This window comes from Epinephelus lanceolatus, chromosome 6, assembly GCF_041903045.1.
Source record: "Epinephelus lanceolatus isolate andai-2023 chromosome 6, ASM4190304v1, whole genome shotgun sequence".
Classification (NCBI taxonomy): domain Eukaryota; kingdom Metazoa; phylum Chordata; class Actinopteri; order Perciformes; family Serranidae; genus Epinephelus; species Epinephelus lanceolatus.
The window spans coordinates 27,952,418-27,972,855 of record NC_135739.1 but is presented as its reverse complement, the minus strand read 5'-3'; the positions used below and the strand labels follow the sequence as shown (position 1 = coordinate 27,972,855).

The 20,438-nt window shown below is 41.6% G+C and overlaps 1 protein-coding gene across 2 annotated transcripts in view; it reads left to right on the top strand.

The window, feature by feature from the left end:
• Window positions 1-20,438, top strand: part of dennd1b (DENN/MADD domain containing 1B) — a 115,820-nt gene that overhangs the window by 67,820 nt on the left and 27,562 nt on the right. For both annotated transcript variants that reach the window (XM_033621659.2, XM_033621657.2), the window contains 4 exons: window positions 1,782-1,882; window positions 4,226-4,271; window positions 5,857-5,958; window positions 16,094-16,219. In XM_033621659.2, coding sequence (XP_033477550.2) covers window positions 1,782-1,882; window positions 4,226-4,271; window positions 5,857-5,958; window positions 16,094-16,219 — 375 coding nt within the window. The remainder of the gene's footprint in view (window positions 1-1,781; window positions 1,883-4,225; window positions 4,272-5,856; window positions 5,959-16,093; window positions 16,220-20,438) is intronic.

The following is a 20,438-nucleotide window of genomic DNA, read 5'->3' as shown; positions in this document are numbered from 1 at the left end:
TCATTGCTTTTTTTTTTTCAGCCAATATGAAAAATGAATGCAGTTAAAACAAACATGCAGGCAGGGAGGCACATGGACACACACAAACACACACACACACACACACACTTTTTTGTTGTAAGCTTTTCAGATGTCCGGGCTTGATGTTGGGGTGGATTCAGAGGGTGGGGCACTCCTTCTCTCCCTCTGGCAGCAGTGGTTTTCAGCCGCCAAGCTTCGCCCGCTTTTGGCCGGTCAATTGTGACACTGTGTGTGTCAGTGAGCAGGGGGTCTCCTGGTAGTTGTGCGTGTGTGTGTGTGATAGCGTGTGTCCGCTTCACACATTGACTGTGAAGCTGCAGCAGTATAACAGCGGCTGCTGCTCCGGGGTCCCGGCGGTATTGGCCTAGCCCGCAGTCTCTCTTGGCTAACTCATGTTTCATTCTTTGGCAATTTGCCCTAATGAAGTCCCGCAGGAGCCCCTCAGACCTCTGTTCTCTTTCCATATTTAATCATGTTATTTTAATCTGGGGGATGAGCTAACGCCTCTTTCTCCTGCCGTGTCTGTGTGTCTCAGTGTGTGTGTATGTGTGTTGCAGGTCATTACTATAGCTGGGTTTTCATGAGATGGGATGTCAAGAGGGGCGTGCTGGTTTTAAGACAATGGGAGACAATGACTTTAATTTTATGTGTAATGTAGAGAGCTCCTTTGATAAGGAATGCCATCTTCATGTGATTGCATCTCATTATTTGTTAAAAAAAAGAGGTTATTTTCTCTTTAATTTCTTAGTCATAGGAGTTGGGTTAATTTTGAATTTTTTTATGGTTACTGTCAGCACTGTTTTGGGCTCCTTTTGTTGTTTTTGTGCAGGTCACAGCACAATTCCCACTTTGACATTGAATTGAAAAGCAGTTTATAATAAACGCTGGCCTTGTATTCGCTCTCATTTTTGTGCTCAAATCAGATTAGATTCTGTGCTTTGAATGATTTGTTTTATGTCTCAATGCCATGGGCAATAGTGGCAGCATTATTGCAGTGATGACCCACCACAAATTAATCAATATGTAAGAAACATTGGTTTCATGTTTCCCTGCGTGTAAAGCACATGTTGCCTTTCTTCATGTCAGTCTTTTCAATATTTCTCCTTTCACCTCCTCATCAATCTGTCTCTCTTCTGCTGTGTATCTGTCATGAGTTTAAGACAAGGATCCTATCAACCGGTTGATCTCCAGCTCTCAGTGTGTTCTTCTCTTCCTGCAACAATAGCTTGCAGGTCTTGTGTTCATCACAACAGCACCAGACATCTCGGTGCACCACTTTCCCACTGAGGGCTTTTGTTTGTGAGCAAGATTAAAGGCTTACTCAATGAAATCAAACATATTGTACATCACCATTACACATCACCACAAAGCATCACCATGGCAGCAGTAACCTTGATCAGACTGTTTGACTTTTTTAAAAACAGGATATTAACAGGATATTGTTTGTAAGGAAATAGAGCTGTGGTTCTCTAGACTTCTTCTATAGACTCTAGCAGTGTAGAAACTTAGTTGAATAAGTTGTAGAAATGTAGGAAAGAAAAAAAGACGAGTTGTATATTTAGCTCAAAGTTTCTTTAAACTTGTTGCAGTTCTTTCTTTGGGAAATTCTGAAGACTTAAATCACGCAAACCTTCAGTTTAAAAAAACTGAAGCTTCCAGTAAACATGCAGCATAGACGTGTCTTTCTTTTTCTTAGTTTTCGTGTTGCCTTGGAAAGTTGTGTTGAGTTTGTCCTCTCGCTTCTTTCTCTCTCTCTGTAGTTAACTGCATGTGTCCACGGTGCGGCTGCTCTGCTCTTTCCTATGTACTGGCAGCACATCTTCATCCCTGTACTGCCCCCGCATCTTCTGGACTACTGCTGGTAAGGCTGACCACCCCTGAAACACACACACACACACACACACACACACACACACACACATGCACATACACACGTACATACACCAACACCATCAGGATCATCATAATAAATGTTTACACCCCACCTTTTCTCTCCTGCCACTTTCTCCCCTTCTTTCTCTTGTTTTTCAGCCACCTTCCGACACACGCTCACGCACACACCTGACACGCAGACACGTAAACACACGCCGCACCATGTGTGCTGGCCGTGCACTGAGCTCTTCCGCTAGAACCTCGGTTTAAAAGTGCAGACACACATGTTCACACATTCTCCCACACGTTCTCCGAGTCATTCTCACGATGCCTCTCGCGGCGTGCCTTCTCCAGTGTGGCCCCCTCGACATAATGAACGACCTGGATCACCTTGCTCCATATTTCATGCCAGTGCTAGCACCACGCTCTCATCATCGTAGCCCTCTCAGGGGTTCATTACCACCCATCCAACTCAAATCCAACCGATCTAAATGGACTTGATTGAAACTGAATGGAAAGCAGAGGTAACAGCTCGTCTACGGATCTACATGTGTTCAACTTCAGATATGTACATGTATAACAAAAAAAAACCGGAGTGGGAAAGTCATATTATTTAAAAGGAGCTATTTATTGTTGAATCATTGCCGATAGCGCATACAGTACAGTGCTGTACCATAGGGGACACATCAGCTTCAAAAAGCTATTCATCACTGACAGTGAAATGTGATTTCCGACACTCTGTGAATTCTCATCATCATCTTATTTAATCACAGGGGTGTCCTCCATGCACTGATTAGATAACTAAATTATATTAGATGCTCTGCGTGTGTGTTTTCGTGCATGTATTTGTGTAGATACTGATGAAAGTCAGCACTGGATATTCATGAAACAGAGAAGACAGCGGCTAAAGTTCAGAGCTACGGGCCTGCTGTTTGTTTTGCTGTTGCTTTAAGTTGATTACAAGCCTGTGGCTTCTGAATCATTCTGACCAGGAACACACTGACCCAAAGCTATCCGATTATTGCCTCCTCTGTAAACCTCATCATAAAAATGGTTTCTATTATTTGACTGTTTTTGTTGATTTTATCCGTCTTGGTGCATGGGAAACATACGCTATGATTCAGCCTTTCCTTACCGCTAATTTTGAATACGAACATAAATTTTGCATACATATAACAAGCATGACATGATAATAACCGTGTGACGCATAATTCTTTTAGGGTAAAAAGAAAACATTTAACACTTGTAACCTTTAGTTTTCTAGGAAGTGTTCCAAGTCTGTCTGTACTTTCTGAATCTACCATTTTGTTAGAGGAAAAAAAACATTAAATGTCCTGCAAGATAATATACTGTTACTGTTAATATTGTTTTCATCATTATGATAGATCGTGTTAGTAATAAGAGTTGTAGCATTAATATTCTGTGATGTCTTTCCAGGTAAATTCATGCATACTGGCAGCAGGAGTGTTAGAGTTTGAGACAAAATGTACAAACACACTCAAGTCACATTTTAACTTTATGAAAATCCAGAATGCTCAGAGTCAGCACGAAGGAAAAACTTGTTCTTCTTATCTGGTAACTGAATTTTTAAAACAAACCAGTCCAGTAGCACCAGATCAATATGCTTGCTCTGCTACATACACCAGTTAATCTAATATTGTGTCCCATTTTGAGAGTCATGGTGGTTCTTGGGAAAATAATTTTGAAGTCGTAATTTTTAGTTAGCGTCTCTGCTGTGCCGTGATCGAATTGAAGCACAACATATGGATGATAATCAGTTTTGTTGCCTATATTGCAATTATATTACCTCATGTAAAGTGTATTAGTTTCAATGCATCCAATGCACAGCTGTCATATTACAGTTGTTTTCATATCATATCGAGCAGTTTAAAAAAAAGATTTGCCTTTGAAAATAGTCTTGCTTTTATTCTTAGAGGGATTCAACACGTGTTGTCTTTTATTTTTGAATTTATCTTTTATTTTTATTAATAATTTTGTGTAGACCATGTTAAAATATCCACAAATGCCATCACAAAGTATTTAATAGTCAGATCATATCTTCAGATTGCTAACAGCCTTCTGTTTACAGTTATATACGAATACAGAGAAAAGCAACAAATCCTCACATTGAATAAGATGTGATTTATGCCAGTCTATAGCTCAATAAATAACTAAAAATTAATCAGCTATCAACATAGTTATTGAATACATTCCATACCCTCAACAGGAAGCTCTTAACTCTTAGAGTAGCCTCCATAAATATTTCTTTACTGCATGTAACCATCTGATATTGATATTGCTCACAGCTTTTTCTCCCTCTCTCCATCCACAGTGCCCCCATGCCATACTTTGTGGGAGTTCATCTTAGTCTGCTGGAGGTACGTTGGTTAATCTGTGGGTATGTTCGTGCATCGAAATGTGAATGTAAATAAATGTACATCATTATATTGTATGCGCATAATTATATAGGCTGCTGCAAATTGATGCATAAGTGTGAAAACTCTTTACTGTATATGATAAGTTGAATGGTGTTCCCTGATTTGCATCAGAGATATAATGAATTTTTATAGGATTTTTTTTTAAGAAGAACATAACACTGAGGGAAGTTTTTCCCTCTCTGTGTATATGGTCAGTGGTCTAACGCTGGAACTTGTATTGTGAATGGTGCTCTTAATTTCGGTGTAAAATATTTGAAATTTCAGTAAGGCAGTTTTTGGCACCTCCAACACATTGAATCAAAAAAATTGACAGAATGTTTTTTCCTCTTTATCTCCCTGTCTTGCTTGTGTGCATTCTTAACCAGAAGTACAAAAGACAGAGAGAAAGGCAGAAAAAGCATCTGCGAACAAAGAGCTTTTCTGCTTCATTGTTAAACCCTGTGTGTTGGTTGGGGGGCAAGCCGTCACCAGCACTGCTGTTGTGTGTGAATGCATGTTGCAAGCACGCGCACATTTGCACTTGTGTGTAAGTGTTAGTATGTAAGTGTTTGTCTGTGTGCGCGCATAATTGGGCAAATGCATATGTTGTAATGCACATATGTGTGTGTTTGTGTGTTTATTTGTGTGTGTGTGTGTGTGTATGTGTGTGTGTGTGATATTTGTCTGACAGTTGCGGCAGTGGCAGTATTTATCACACTCTGCATCCGTGACAGACCCCCTTTCCGCCACTACATAATTAGTCCAGATCAGCATGTGAGCCTCCACTGCACAGGCTGTCACAAAAGTGACAAACTAGAAATTCACACACTATGCTGCCCCCCCCCCCCCCCCCCCACCACCACCACCACCACCCCCACCCCACACCTGCCTGCATCCTGCGCCACACTGAAATAATAGTTGAATTTGTCGCCATCAGGATGCACACAGCACAGCACAGCATCACTGTGTTGTTGTTGATGCATGACGTTTTTGGTGCGGTGGAAAATGTTTGCGCAATCCAAATGTTTCCTCTCAGTGCTATTCTTCATTTTTGGGAGCGCGTGTGAGTTACAGTAAAGATGTCCTAATATTTTTTTTCCTGCACGCCATATTTCATCGTTAATCGTAAAGGAGTGTGATGACAGTGTGGTTTTAAATGTGACCGCTGTGCTTTCTCCTTCCCGCGGCTTCAGGATAGAAATGACTTTGTCTGCTTGGAAACACACCTGGGCCACACTTTTTTTTTTTTTTCAAACTTAATTTAATGATTTTTTTAAATGATTCTAACCAAACTAGGTTGTCAGGCTCTTTGTACTTACTTAAAACATACATGATTCTACCAGTGTTCAATAGTAAACACAATTACTTACTATGGGATATTAGATGGCAAAAAAACTTTAGAATTAATGCCTTAATTCCATTTTGTAAAAGCAGAAAATACACACATTATTTAATTACAGGTGGAGATTTGTTCAGTGTTGTGAGATGGTGATTAGAGTTGTTTTAAATTACTGTTGCTGATAACACTGGACATGTCTTCTTTTAGAGAGTACGAAGTCGATCACTGGAGGATGTGGTCATTTTGAATGTGGACACCAACGCCCTGGAGAGTCCCTTTGATGACCTGCACAACTTGCCCAGTGACGTGGTGAGACACACACTCTGACACACACACACACACACACACACCTTCCAGAGCTACTCAGCCTTTATTGTTTCATTACACATGACACACAGAAGGTTCAGTTTTTCCCTCTTTCCACTCTTTCATTTGAGGCTCACTCACATAAACACACATTCTCTTGTCCCCCAATGTACTCTCACACTGCGATACTCTCGCTCACGCCCACGTGCATGCACGCAGAAAAACACGCGCAGACAAACATACACCTGCAGAAACTTGTCAAAGTATAGCTCTGTCCCCTCCCCACATCATTAATGACTGCAGTACTGGCTCCTCAGATTGTGGCTGTCTAAAGTAAACTCCCGTCGCGTCGTATGACGCTTGAAGGCAAACAGCATTCCCCGACCATCAGAGGCTTGTGGGAAAATGTGCAACTCCCTTCCCTTCATCTCCATCCATTCTAATCATTATTTCACAAAGTCTTGCATTTCTGCCTGCCCACTGGCACGTTTCTGAGGACGAGAGATAGGAGGAGGGAACAAGGCAGAGAAGAGAAAAGAAAAGGCAGAGATGGGTGATTTTCTAGGGGGAGAGAGTGGGAAGAAGGGGGCCAATTACCAGTGTGGGCAGTGAAGCCACCTGCCAGTGCATCGTCTCTTTAATTAATGGAGCACTGACGCCGGTCAGTGCTACAGGAAGCATCACCACGGCGTCAGGGTCACTTGCACATTTACACACACACTCTCTTATTCACACACACACACACACACACACAGACACACGCACACAAACCTAGTGAACACACATGCTTGTCTTCCGCCGTCTTTGTCGAAGTAGGAATCTGTTTGTTTAGCTGTTTTTCTGGGTGTATGTATTAAAGCTCCCCCGTGAGGCACTGAGGCCCCGCTGAGGCTGCGGAAGCACTATTACCCACACTGCTTGTATGTTCTCAGGTTCCACCGCCTACTGGACTCCTGCCCTACCAGCAATATATAATTCAATATGCTACCCAACAGACTCCAGACCTTGTCACATTCCCACTCTGCTTCTCTTTAGCACTGCTCAGCCTACTACGCCTGCTTGTGTGCATCAATGCCTCCCTACAGCCTGCGATGATGCAGCCTTTCCTACATTTTATACATTTTCCTGCCCACTTTTTTAGCCTGTTTGCTGCCCGTCTTCCTTGTCGCCTGCCTTATTGCCTGGCTGCTCGAGTTTCATGACACCTGTCTGCCTTCCTGTCTCTCTCTCTCTCACAGTACTTACCGCCAGCCTGGACGTTTCTTGCACCCGCTGTTTGCTTCTTTGCCTGTGTGCCTGTCTGGCTACAGTACCTTCTTCTCACTTCCTGCCTGCTCGCTTTTCTGCACCCAGGGACTCGAGCCCTAAATTAAATTGCAAACTGAGTTTGTCATAAAAAGGAGTCAGGGCTTTTGAAAAGCGACAGAAGCAGAGAGAAAAGCCTTTGTCTTTGCCGTGTGATAAATTAAGTGGCAGGCTCAGAGCCTTTTTGCTTTGATCCCCCACTCACCATTTTTCCTTACTAATGACAGAACATAGCCCGCATATCATGTCAAATTACACCACCTGAAACAGAAACCTCGCTGGCATTAATATATTTATCGCAACAAATTGTTGTTGTTGTTTTTGTTCCGATTCACTTTTTTTTCTTCCTGTCTCCTCTCATCTTTTCACCGGGGCTAGTAGATTAATAAGGAAGCGAGCAGGTACTAATTGAGTGGAATTCCAGGTCTCTTGTTAGTTTGCTTGTTAGTGATGAGGACATGCCACATGGCATTTGATGTTTGTGTTTACACACAAGGAGATGTTTGAGGCATTGTGCAGTTTGTCAAACAGAGGCCTGAAATTTTGATTAATGCTGAGTGATTCTCTGCCTGGGCTGAGCTGCCGCGTGTTGTTTCTGAGCTATTAAAACACTCTTCATTTCTCTATAATTCTCACTGTAACACTGGCTACTTAACAGTCCGGCTTTATTCAGTGTGAAACTGAAGCCCTGAGACTTATGAAGCAATGATTATTCTCACTTTAAAAGCCCAGCATCACTTTGTATGAATATATAAAGCATGAAGTGGATTAAAAGGTGAAGGCCACAGGCAGTTTTTGTGTGTCTTTTAAGTCTAACTAAGAGTGAAAACAAAGCACTCTGATGTTGATTTAAGCAAACCTTTAGAGATCTGTCTAATTATGGCAACGCAGGCTGTGAGCACATGTGGACTTTATTATGTGGCTCGGCTGACCAGTGGCCGTGCTTTTAGCAGGTTCAGAGTTCACAGTTGTCCTGAATTAGCCGCCCTCTTTCAGACAGGACCCCTACACCGGCTCCACTAGTGCCCGCCCCCTTAATGGTCTTTCCCCGCAACTTCACACATAATATTTTAGATTTATTGACTATTACAAATGCTACCATGCCAGTAGCGGTTCCGTTTAGCAGAAAAAGGAAAGATCTGAATAACAGAGTAATTGGTAACGGGTCAAAAAAGGATGCAACAATCTTTTGAGAATAATGTTTTTTAAATTGGAAATGTCATATGAATCAAAGGTGCAGCATTAATTGTGCTTTTGTTCTGGATTTGTCTTTTTAAATGCGCAGTGGATGCTTTGACAGAGGCAGTAAATTAACTACATCAGCCTCTTTATGTTTTTGTTTTTAGGTTTTTTTCCCCTCTTCCATTTTTTAGTACTTACTGAAAGTCAATCTAAACATTTCCTATTTTAACTAGTGTAATTTGGTGTCTCTGCATAAAAATAATACATATCAAGGAACTTTTTGTTGCTTTATTTGAGTTTGTGCTTTCCTCTTGTTTTGACTGTTATTCTAGATGAACATTGTGGTGATATTATTAGAGAAACAGATATTTTTTATTTTATTTTACATCGTATTTTTAGCAGGATTTTGCATATTTTAAGATTGCCTACTGTAAGTTGAACTGCAAGTTTCAATAGTTTTTACACATTAATAAATCATATTAATCTCAGGGAGACTGTGCTCGTGTCAGTAAAATCAATGTGTTGACAAGCACACTGTAAAGAAATATTCAATAAAAAAACAGTTTTTTTGTTCCCTGGAAGATCAAGGTATTTTTGTTTCTTTTTCTGAGATCCACGGTTCCTCTTCCGCACAGAGATTGTGCTGATAAAGTTATAATTGGCTTTTGGTTGGTGGATCTGTTTACTGCGCTAGTCATTAAAAGTATCCAAGAATAGCGAATTAGGAGTCTGTTAATTCTGAAAACAAACAGTGTGTGACTGAATCGGATTTTTATTTGATCCCGGCAATTGATCTCAAACCAATGACGGAAGGATTTTTTTCATGTATTATTCTTTCTGTGCCACATACTCAAGGTGAGGTGCTACAATGCAGCTTACATCTTTATTTTCAGATGCTCTCTCTCACATCACAGCCTAATTCCTTCTATTCTCCTCCTCTCTGCCTCTCGCTACTTTGCTGACACCGTGTACCCATACATTCCTAGCCTTCATACATTTGATCATTTGTATTCCCAATCAAGGGGGAAATTTACAGCGTACACTCCTACTTCCTGTATTTCAAGCCTGCATTTGGAGGTTTACAAATGAATGAGGGGGTTGAGGTTGTGTCTGCGCGCCTCTCCTGAGATCACCTGGCACACTTAATCAAACATCGCGGCTTTAATTTGGTGTTCACTTTCCGATGCTCCCGGAAAACAACATCTACATCATCGTCTACAGCAGAGTACAGCCGACAGCAGGCAAACACTCACACACGCAGATGCACCGACACACACAGAGACACCCACACACTGTCGGCCAGGAATGTTCATCAATGACATTCAGATCTAGTTCACGAGTAAACTTTTGCTACTCACAGATTTTTTGGTATGTCCACCAGATTTCTCCCACTTTCAGTTTAGACACAGCCGAGGGTGTTTCATTTCACTTGTGTCGCCCAGTATAGCGGAGCCACCTACAGTAAAGCCCCTCACATGCTGCACTAACTAGATGGTAGCTCGGTGCTGGGAATGCGGTTGCTCCACCTCAGTTACACACTGTACCAAGTCTCGCTGTCTACAACATATAATAACAAGCTCCAAAGTATTTGATTATGTTGTTGTTGTCGAGGCTGTACTTTACCGGCTGCAAATGTGGAGATCTGCTCATTTGAAAACATTATTTTACAGGTTCCGATTGTTTTAGATGGCGCTGAACTGTGCGTACACTCTCGCTCTGCGGTGTTAGCAGCCCCTCATTTACTCATGTGGAGTTAAAAAGCTGCACTTCATTTTCACATACTCGTTCTGTCGGCGGTTCACTCTGAATTAGGAGTCAAAAAGGGAGAGCAGCATCACCCACTGCGTTAGTTATTGAAGTGAAAGATGACATTTAGCTGTAGTTAATTATGTATGCAAAACTCAGCCGCTCAGCTGCTATAAGAGGTCAGCTTGACAAAGTAACCCCACACCGGGGAGAATCTCATGGCAATGAGATAGCCCTATTAAAACACACACACACACACACACACACACACACACACACACACACTTTTTCTCCCCCTTGCTTTCTCACTCTTTTTCATTTCACTTGACTTATGTACTGTATTGCATGTACTTAACAGATTTTAACATAGCAAATGACCAAGTATTATGTCTCACTATGTGCCTTTTATATTCTCTGTTTTAACGTATTTCTTTGCTAATTTAATATTTATATTTTTTGCTATCACACCAAAGCCTAAAAGTTAGTGATCTTATGTGGTTATTTATGAGAGATTGTAGATAACTCCACCTCATTAACTTAAGTAATACAGCTATTATTGTGCAGCTTACCGTCATTTGGAAAATGGAGAGTAATAAAAAAAAAAAATCGGAAAATATCTAATATTTGTTTTAAATTGAGCCAATGAATGAATTTCATAGATTGCAACTAACATGCTCTTTGTGCACATGTATCTGTGTGTGTGTGTGTGTGTGTGTGTGTGTGTGTGTGAGAGAGAGTACATGCCGGTTCCCCGTGTGTCTTTGTTCAGATTTCTGTGTGTGTGTTTGTGTGTACGTGTGTGTATGTGTGTGTACAGTTCAGACTGCAGCACATCAAAAGAAAGTGGGAGATTTTCATAACTATTTTTTTTTCTTTGTAGTTCTTTAATTGCGTCCCCATGGCTTTCTTTCCCTGGACAGAATCTTAAACAAAACATTCTTTTTTGGTGAGAAGAAAACCCAACTTTTTATTTATTTATTTTTTTTAACAACAGACAAGTGTCAGGGTCATTATTTAGGCGGAGGGTTTTTTTTGCGCTCCAGTGAAAATTTAGAGGAAAATTCTAAATATATATTCAGGGTTTTGTGAATAACATTTTTTTTTATTCTTAATTTACCTTTGCTTTTTTTTTTTTTCATTTACTCAGTAGCAAATGTAATATTTTCAGCTAGGCACTTACGTATTTTTCAAGTCTCAGTTTCAGTTTTTGTTGTTGTCGTTTAATAGAAATGGAAGTTAATGATATGTCCAATAGTTAATTAGCAGCAATAAACAGGTTTTATATGTTGTGTGGTCGGACTGATTGTGTGAGCTCTTTGTACAGAAATATTGCTCGTTGTCATGCACAATATAAAGTGATAAAATTATGATTGTTTATCCGATGAGTTTACAATAGAGCAGTAGTACTTGTAGGGTACTTCATCTCTTACAAAGGCAGGGAGAGGTGTTTTTGTTTTTGTCAAGCTCACCATTAGAATATTTTGTGAGAATAATGTGCGGGTGTAAATGTAATATGTACGGTACCTGCGTATTCTGTATTCAAATTCATGTGAGTGTGATACAAGTTAGGGTCCCTGATGGATGTTTGTGTTCTGATGGTCCCTGTCTGTCTGAAGGGGATGACACCACTGTCGGTGACACCAGGCGTCGTGTGTGTCCGTGTACACATGCATGGACTTGCACACATTCACACAGATGCCTGGTGTCACCTACAGTGGTATCATCCCTTACAGTCAGGCAGGGATCATCGTTGCACCTGCTAATTACCATCTCCAGCTGGAGAGTTAAATGGAGATCTGTTCTATGTCTGACCTTTGACCCCATGCTCTTTATGTGACGCACTTCAAACCCTGTTTGGGGCTGGCTGGGCTGGGCCTTAATGAGGCCCCATGTCTGCCCTCTGTGGGCTGTGCGCCTTGGATGCCCCACTTTCATCCCCGACCATCTTCCCTTGATGTAAATTGAAAAGATCACAGCTATGGGGAGAAGACCTGTACTGGAAAGGCCTCTCTGCATAGATTATGAATATCATAACTCAACAGTTTTTTTTTCCTTCCTCCCTCTCCCCCAACCACCCACTCCCCTCTCTCCTCCTGCCACCCCTTCCCTGTACAATGCTATAGTTCTAATTGGACCCAATGGGGGACTCTCTGCCTTTGATCTCATCACCGCCACTGTGACTTTACACTAAAAAATGTCACTGCCAAATAGGGTTATCACCTGTAGAGCCTGGCCTTCCTCTGATGCCTGTACGCATCTCGTTAGCTTCACTCAAACTGTAGAAGTTAATTAGTTTGACAGAGCCATTACCGCGGAGGCATACCTGATGATTGTGGTGTAGACGCCATATTCAATATCCAATTACTAAACACACATTTATTTTTTGTGTCGAATATGCGAAGGAGCACCCCATAGTCTGCGCTTCATTTTTTTCTATTAGCAAAAACGATATTCTGGTATTTGTCATGCACTTCTACTATATTTGTTATATGTGACAATTTAATTAATTACCACATGTGACGAAAGAAGAATATCTCTCATCATGCCTTATCTTACTCGTTAATAAATGTGAAACTTTGAACTTATCACTTTATCACCCATTTCTCTCTGGGTAACAAAACACGAGTGATTGTGTCCCCACCTCATTAAAAAGTGTTTGCCACTGCAGTGCTCTCACCCGTTCAAAGCTGCTGTACAGAACTCTGTGTGCAGAGTAAACTCCGCTGCTATCCCGTCTTCTCTGACAGTCTTTGGGGTATGCCTCCCCCACTTAGACTGACATTGTGTTCGCTTTGATTCTCCCCCCCCTCCCCCCCGAAAAAAAAGACAGTTTAATGATTTGCGAGGATGAAAAAAATCAGTGAAAACGCACATAAACATGAAATATTAATTCCAGAAAGGGCTTTACATAAACATAAAAGCATTTAGCACAATGAGTGAATATGGAGATGACACTTGTTAATTTAACCGTGATAAACTTCCTGTTTGATGCCTGGGAGCATTTGCAATGGCAGCGCGGGGACGTTGTGGAGAGTGAGAAAGCCCAGGGGAGAGGAATCCACGCTGTTCGTTTTGTCTTTGTCCCAGTTTAAGACTGCCACTCTCTCTGTCTCGCTTTCTCTCCTTCTCTCTCAGCCTCTGTTTCTTTCCGCCTGTCCTCTGTGCGAGCTGTGCTCACACTTTGCTTCTCCTCCCTGAAGTCTCCCACATAGGCTAATTGCAGATGCCAGACCACGGTATCCCTCTAACGCTGCAGCTACACAGCGTGATATATTTGGTCACCTCTGATTGAAGTTGACCTGATCAAAATTTTATCACATTACAGAAGAAGTGGGGTCATTTAATGGTAGACACAACCTCAAATTTTCCCCTGCTTTCATCTCTTCTTCCTTCTCCTCCTGCCCACAAATACTGCTACAACCAATGGCAGCACTGAAACTAATAATACTAATGTAGTAGAATTAGCTGTAAATGTTCTATGGTGCTTTACAGAGGCGGACAAGCCAGACAATAAACACACAAATACCTGACTGGCGAAATACACTGCAGTGTTGAATCTAATAGGCAGAGTGCTAACCAAATATGTTAATTTACTCTGTTCTTTGTTGTTGAACACACACTTTTTGCTTGTTTCACCCCATATTCAGACAGCAGAGTGGTGAAGTAAGTAAGGAGGGGAGTTAAGTTTAGTTATGCTTTCTGCACGAAGGTCGCAAGGACATGATCTAACACTGTACGGGTTTCTCCTCATGGCAAACTGTAGGGGCCAGTGAGGAAAACTTCATCAGTTAGCCAATTTTCCACTGGATTTTGGATTATTGCTGAAAATAAGTTCTCTGGCAAACAAAAGTTCATGATATTTACAAATAAACCACACTTTTTTTTTATTTTTGAGGCATAAATGCAATTGCAAGAAGTAAAAAGCTAACACAAGGCTATAAGTGAACTACGCTATGGTTGCATGACTTAATGCCAACACCAAAACAAGGTTGTAAAGCTGTGTTTAACTTGATGAGGTTCTGTAGTCTCATTTAGCCACTTGGAAGCAACTGCCTTTCTAAGACACATAAAGCCTTCAGAACTCATGAGTGGGGTATTTACTGACGTTCTTTTATGTCGTCCAACCGAAAACCCATTCGGAAAAAAACATTGACTTGAGATGAAGAAACTGCGAGTGCAAAAACACTAAAGGGCCATACACGTGCCGTGTCTTTAACCGCCTGGAAAACGCAAGGTCGGATGCTCTGCACTACTTTTGTGCCTTTTTTGAGCCAGCCTTTTTTGAGCCAGCTTTCATGAGCGTGGCAGCAGGTTGCTAAGCAGCCATAACAGTCACCATATCATAGCCTTTGTACCTCAAGTGTAGAGCTGATCTTCCAGGCGCTGTTTATGTATGTAGGCGTATTGTGCGGGTGACAGATGAAAAGCTTTGACACCTCTGCACCAAAATGATCAACTTATCATGGACTGATATTTAGTGACAAAGGGAAAGATATCTGTCGGTTGTGATTGGTTATTCCTCGTCGCATGACATGTGGTGCGCGAAAAGTTGAACTAGGTTTTCTTCCGCCCTGAAAAATAGCCCCTCAGGAATGCGTGCGCGCCTGTCACACGGCTACTCAGTTTCTTCTCTCATTCATGTTCGTATAAGTTAGAAAATGTTAGATCTGCATGGACATTGTCTGACATCACTTTGGCCGTGTGGACCCTCGCAACACTCGCAGATGCGTCAAGTATAAGTCAAGCATAAGAAAATAAGAAGGTAGGACATTCTTACCTGGATCACTTTGGTTTAATCTGCCCAACTGTAGTGCCCACTAGCAAGACATCAGATCCCTATCAGTCACAGGCTCAGTTCAGTAGGCAACACTGCTGAGTTCTGTTGTAGCATTTTTAGCTCTTTATATGTTGGTTGACAGTATAGAGTATAACATAAAAAACAATGCAAAGTTTTTCAGTGAGGATCTACAACTAATCCATTTTCCACTAATGAAGTTGAGCGTTTTTCTTTAAAGTCTCAATTCAAGCCCGTACTACTGCTGACAGTCCACACCAAACTGCATTACAGCAATCTAGACCTCCTGTGCAACCCAATCAAACGTTGTGCTTTTGTGCTACGCTGGCACAGCCCACACAGAGAGCAGCAGTCCCTCGCTATCTCTGCCTCCTCCTCGCTCTGCCACAACACAGTCAGACTACTGCTGAGCAGGTGAGGAGAGCCTCTTGACAACTTCCTTCCCAGACTCCCCAGGGCCCGGTGGCCAGGGTGAATCTTTTGTCATCCTAAAACAAGCTCGGGCCTGCTGCTCCTCCACTCTCGCCTGGAGTCCTGGAGACAGAGCCAGGAGAGGGGAAAATAATTAAAGACATTTTATGTCAAGAGTCCCTTTCTAGAGGGAGTTCGGGAGAGCCAACAGGGGAGGGAAAAACAGGAGGACTGGAAAAGAAAGAGGACAAGAGTAAGAAATGGAGGGAGAGGTGGAAAAAAAGCAAGAAGGTGATGGAGAGGAGAGCGGAGCGGGGGTGGCAGCATGGAGAGTGAGGGTGAGAGAGGGAGCGCAAAGATGTGAGTTTCCATTTCCTCTCTGCTGTCCCCTCCCTCCCTCTCGCCGCCCCCCGTCCTCTGCTCAATTAGCAAAGCAGCAGGTGCTCCCAGCAGCACAACAGATAAGCTTGGAGGAAAGGCTGAAGCTTTTCCCTTTCTTTTCTTTCCTTTTTTGAGATGACCTGCAAATGTGATACTTCACACCCAGAATGGGCTAGCTGTTTCCTCCACCAATTTCAGAGGTGATAATTTAACTTTTACCCCTCCGTCTCTCCCCTTTCCCGCCCTCCCACCCCTCTCTCCTTTCCCCTCACTTTCTGCCTCTCTTTTTCCCTCTTTCTCTTTGTGTTTTTCCACCAGGTGTCTTCTCTGAAGAGCAAGCTGAAGAAGCAGTCAACAGCAACAGGAAGTGGTGTGGCGAGGGCCTTCCTGAGAGCGCAGGCCGCTCTGTTTGGAACCTACCGAGATGCCCTCAGATATAGACCTGTAAGGATCCAGTGTCGATATTCACTGCTAATCATTGTGTGTAGTAGCTTGGCTGGGTCATTTTAGCCTTACTTTCTTTAATTATATCTGTTTGGATATACGTGTGTATAAGATGAAACCCAGGGTGTGATACAAACATCCAGCGTAGGGATGCCGAGAATGTTTTGACTAGTTATGAGTGTTGGTCTTTGGGTTAATTTTGCCATGCCAGTTAACTGCACTGCACACCACCCTGGTCCGGTGGGAGCTAGCTAGTGGTGCTGCTTATTTCCCATTTACCACTTAGAACGCCATCCTGACCAAACAGCGTTGCTGTGGAAACATTATGCCCACCTTCTGGTCCTGCCCCAGGTCGCTCTGGCAAGTAAGCGGCTCCATTTTGAGCCGCAAACCCCCCTTAGCATTGTTAACTATGTTATCACTGTCAGCTCTGTTGGCACTATTTGCAGTGTCAGTAAGGCTAGTAGTGCCAACATAGTTAACAATGTTAAAGGGGGGTTTGCAGCTTAAAATGAAGCCACTTACTCACTGGGATGACCCGGTGAGAGACCGGAGGCCACTATGTTTCCACAGCAAGGCTGTCTTGGTGGTGAGTGGCTTTTAAATGCTGCACTAAAGCTCACTGAGTCAATGGAGAGCCGACCTCTTGTACGTCATGTCATTTTGCTTTTTTTTTTTTTTTTTTTTTAAACTAACTGATTAGTTACTGGTTAATGGGTGTCGGTGTTATGGAAAACTAAATTAATCGAAACTGACATTCCTAATCCAGCTTTAAAAAAAATAAGTAAATTAATTAAAAATTCTCAGTTTCCTAGTGTTATTGAGCTATTCAAAGATTTTTGGTTTTAATTCTCCACATTTTGAGATATCCGTCCTGATACAATGTATGTAAATGGAATTGTGTTTGTGGTCATCTAAGCAAAATATCCCCCTTACTCTGGATAATCACAGAACATCCTGTGAACTGTTTTTATAGAGACAGTTTCTCTGTGATACTGTTGGGACCTCAAATGAAGTTCCATTTACATCTATTGTACACAGGTGGCAGCAGAAAAAACAGAGAAAGATTTCTCAAAATGTAAAACCAAAACTATTTGCAAATGAAATTAAGAGATTTTCTTCTCATAATTTAGCTGATCTGACCATTTAAGCTCATCTCAGATCCATCCCTGTACTGGACAGCACACAAACATACTTATAACTACCAGTTGTCAACAGTAATCATGCTCTGTTTGATTGCATATACAAACAGTGACACATATTGATTAGATATTGGCCACAGATTCACAGAAAATCACAAGCAGAAATACTTGCAGACATGAATATAATATCTTCGCCCCTCAGACTGTACAGCAGTAGCAATCTCAGTTTGGGTGAGATGAGTCAAATTTCACTGGAGTCTGGTTAGACTGGGGCAGTTTTGACTGAAGGTAAAAGGTGTGTTTTCAGCTGGAGCGGAGAGCTAAGGTGGGCCTGTCTGAGGCAGTGAAATGTCAGAGGAGCTGAAAAGAGTCAGGACGTTCCCTTTGAAGATCCCTTTTAGCCACCTTTGGTGTTTTACTCTCCTTTACTAAGCCCCCCTAACATTTCTTCTCTGGATCTCTTCTGCTTATCAAGTCTGAGTCAGAGCAGAGCAAACTACAGCATGTCCTGTTTGTCAAATAGCGAAGCCTTTGTTCCTTTGGCTTTGAGATTAATTGGACTTTGTGGACTCCTGGAGTCAAGATGCTACATTATTGATGCTGTCTCTCTTTTCTCTGTATACAGACAGTATACGAACAAACTGCCTCCCCTCTGACACAAGCACTGAGACTCAGTGTATGTGTGTGTTAGTGTATGTGAGAGCACGACATGCAGTAATTTCTCAGTTCGCTCACGCTCACATCGTTTTTTTCTCTTCTTTTAGACAGGATCTGTATAAAAGCCCTGGAGTTAACATACATGCACACACATAAGCATGCACAAACAGCACATCTGCTTTCATGGAGATGCTTGTGATACTCACTGCGTTCTGATATTTGCGGAATATCACTCTGCTAGAGATTGTTCTGAGCCGAAGAGAAGATCTTTGCCGACAGAGCTGAACCGAGCGCCGTGGTTCACAGGCCCATATGCCTCGACAGAAGGAGGGGTGTGGATGTTTGGTTGGAGTCTTGCTGAGTTGTAAATGAAACAATACTGGAAAACGATAATGAGTTGAAAAGCAATCAGCTGATTAGAACAGCATTTCTCAGGTCATCAATTTCAGCTCACGTTGATGCTCCCCCAGGTGCTTCTCACCAGCGTAGAGCAGCGCACATGTGTCTGGCAAAAGGAACCTGAAATAGCAGTTCAAATTAGTTTCCACCACCACTGATGAAGCCAAGTCGGGTAGGTGGGTGCGCGTATTCAATTGGTGTATGCTTGGTACTGTTTAGGGGCAGAATTAGTTTGACTCAAGTTGGCATGTAACCAGTTCATATCATCCAACCAGGTGTAAAAACTGTGGGTTGGAGAGATCAGGGTGCAATCTCATGTTTATAAGCAGCCAAGACTGTTTTTAGACACAACATCTTACACATTGCATATTCTCATGGGTAGAAGATTGATATAATGTGTTCACATAGAGCAGGAGTCCTACACAAGAACATGCTGGTCTATACCAATGTGAATTTCATTTTTTGGAAAAGGATAATTTTGAAAGATTTAGTTATCGCATTAAAACAATTCACACATATTAAATACACATTTCACAACAGCTGTACATGAATAAACAGCTCAGTTTGCTTTTATTCAGTCATAAAACATCCCACACTTTATACACTCATTCAAAAATTCCACAAAAAACAAAACAAAACACAGATTTATTCCAACATGAACAATTTAAACAAAATAAAACACTGAACATTCTTCTGCAGAGAACTGCCCACTTGTTCTTTCGTGTTGAACACATCTGCTACATGATGACTTTTTGTGTGTGTGTAATTGTTTCTATGTAATGGTGTCCCTAATGCTTACAGTCTCTTATATAACATACATGCAATTCATAGATATCAGGCAAACATGAAACATAGAAGGACTCACAAACATAAGATAAATGTATATTCACACTTATATGTATTGTTAGATACCTTCATCTTACTATGGCAGTCACTCATGCAAACTCCTCATGCCCACTGGTCACCCACCACGTTTAGTTATCTGTCCCTCCCCAGCTCGAACTGTAAATTTTCTTCTATACATTATCAAATTGGTTTTTTTGCACTTGTCTTCGTAGGGTTGTCTTTTTTATGGCCAAAAAATATTTTAGCGATTCTTTCATGTGTTTAAAGTAGGAGCTTCTGATGAAATCCAGTGTTTGAATGACTGTCTTATAAGTTCTGTGACAAGATGAGTTTCATGCTCACATATATGGAGGACAGTCTAGTGTATGGGGTCAGCAACCATAACTATCAAAAGAGACATTTTTGGATTAAAAAAAAAAAATCTGTCTTGAGCTGCAAAATATATTTGAGTCTTACAGTGAAGGTTACACAGCCTATTAGGTCTAAACATTTATTAGAAGTTTTACCCCAAGGTGGCAACTGTACAGTGGGTTGTTTAGGATTATTTGAGGTCTAGTGTGTAGGTTTTAGTGGCATCTAGTGGTGAGATTGCAGATTGCAACCAACTGAATCTTCTTCCGTGTGCATAACATAAAGGAGAACTACAACCACTGACACGAAAACATGAACACGACAATTGCCTGTTCTAGAGCTAGTGTTGTCTGTTCTGGGCTACTGTAGAAACAACGTGGCGGACTCTGTGCATATGTAAATATAAATGGCTCATTCTAAGGTAATGAAAACACAACAAATCTTAGTTTCAGGTCATTATTAACTAAAACATAGTTATGAATATTATATTCCATTTCTACCAATAGATGCCCCTAAATCCTACAGACTGAACCTTTACCTTTGCAGCATGGCAGTGAAAGCGATCAAATCTGTCCATGCACTATTGAATTTATGAAAACAAAAAGTCTGGAAGCCTTATTAAAAAACAAAACACCAACAGGCACTAAAGGCATGTGTAATGTGTGTATTAACTTCAACATGACACACACAAATTACCATGGCAGCTTAGAGGGTAGTAGTGCTAACGTATCACTCTGCATTTGCTGTAAAATGACCCTTCCTTTAAGCAAGGCACTCAACTCTCAGCTGTTTTATTTACAAAATCCGATGCTTTTAATTTTTAG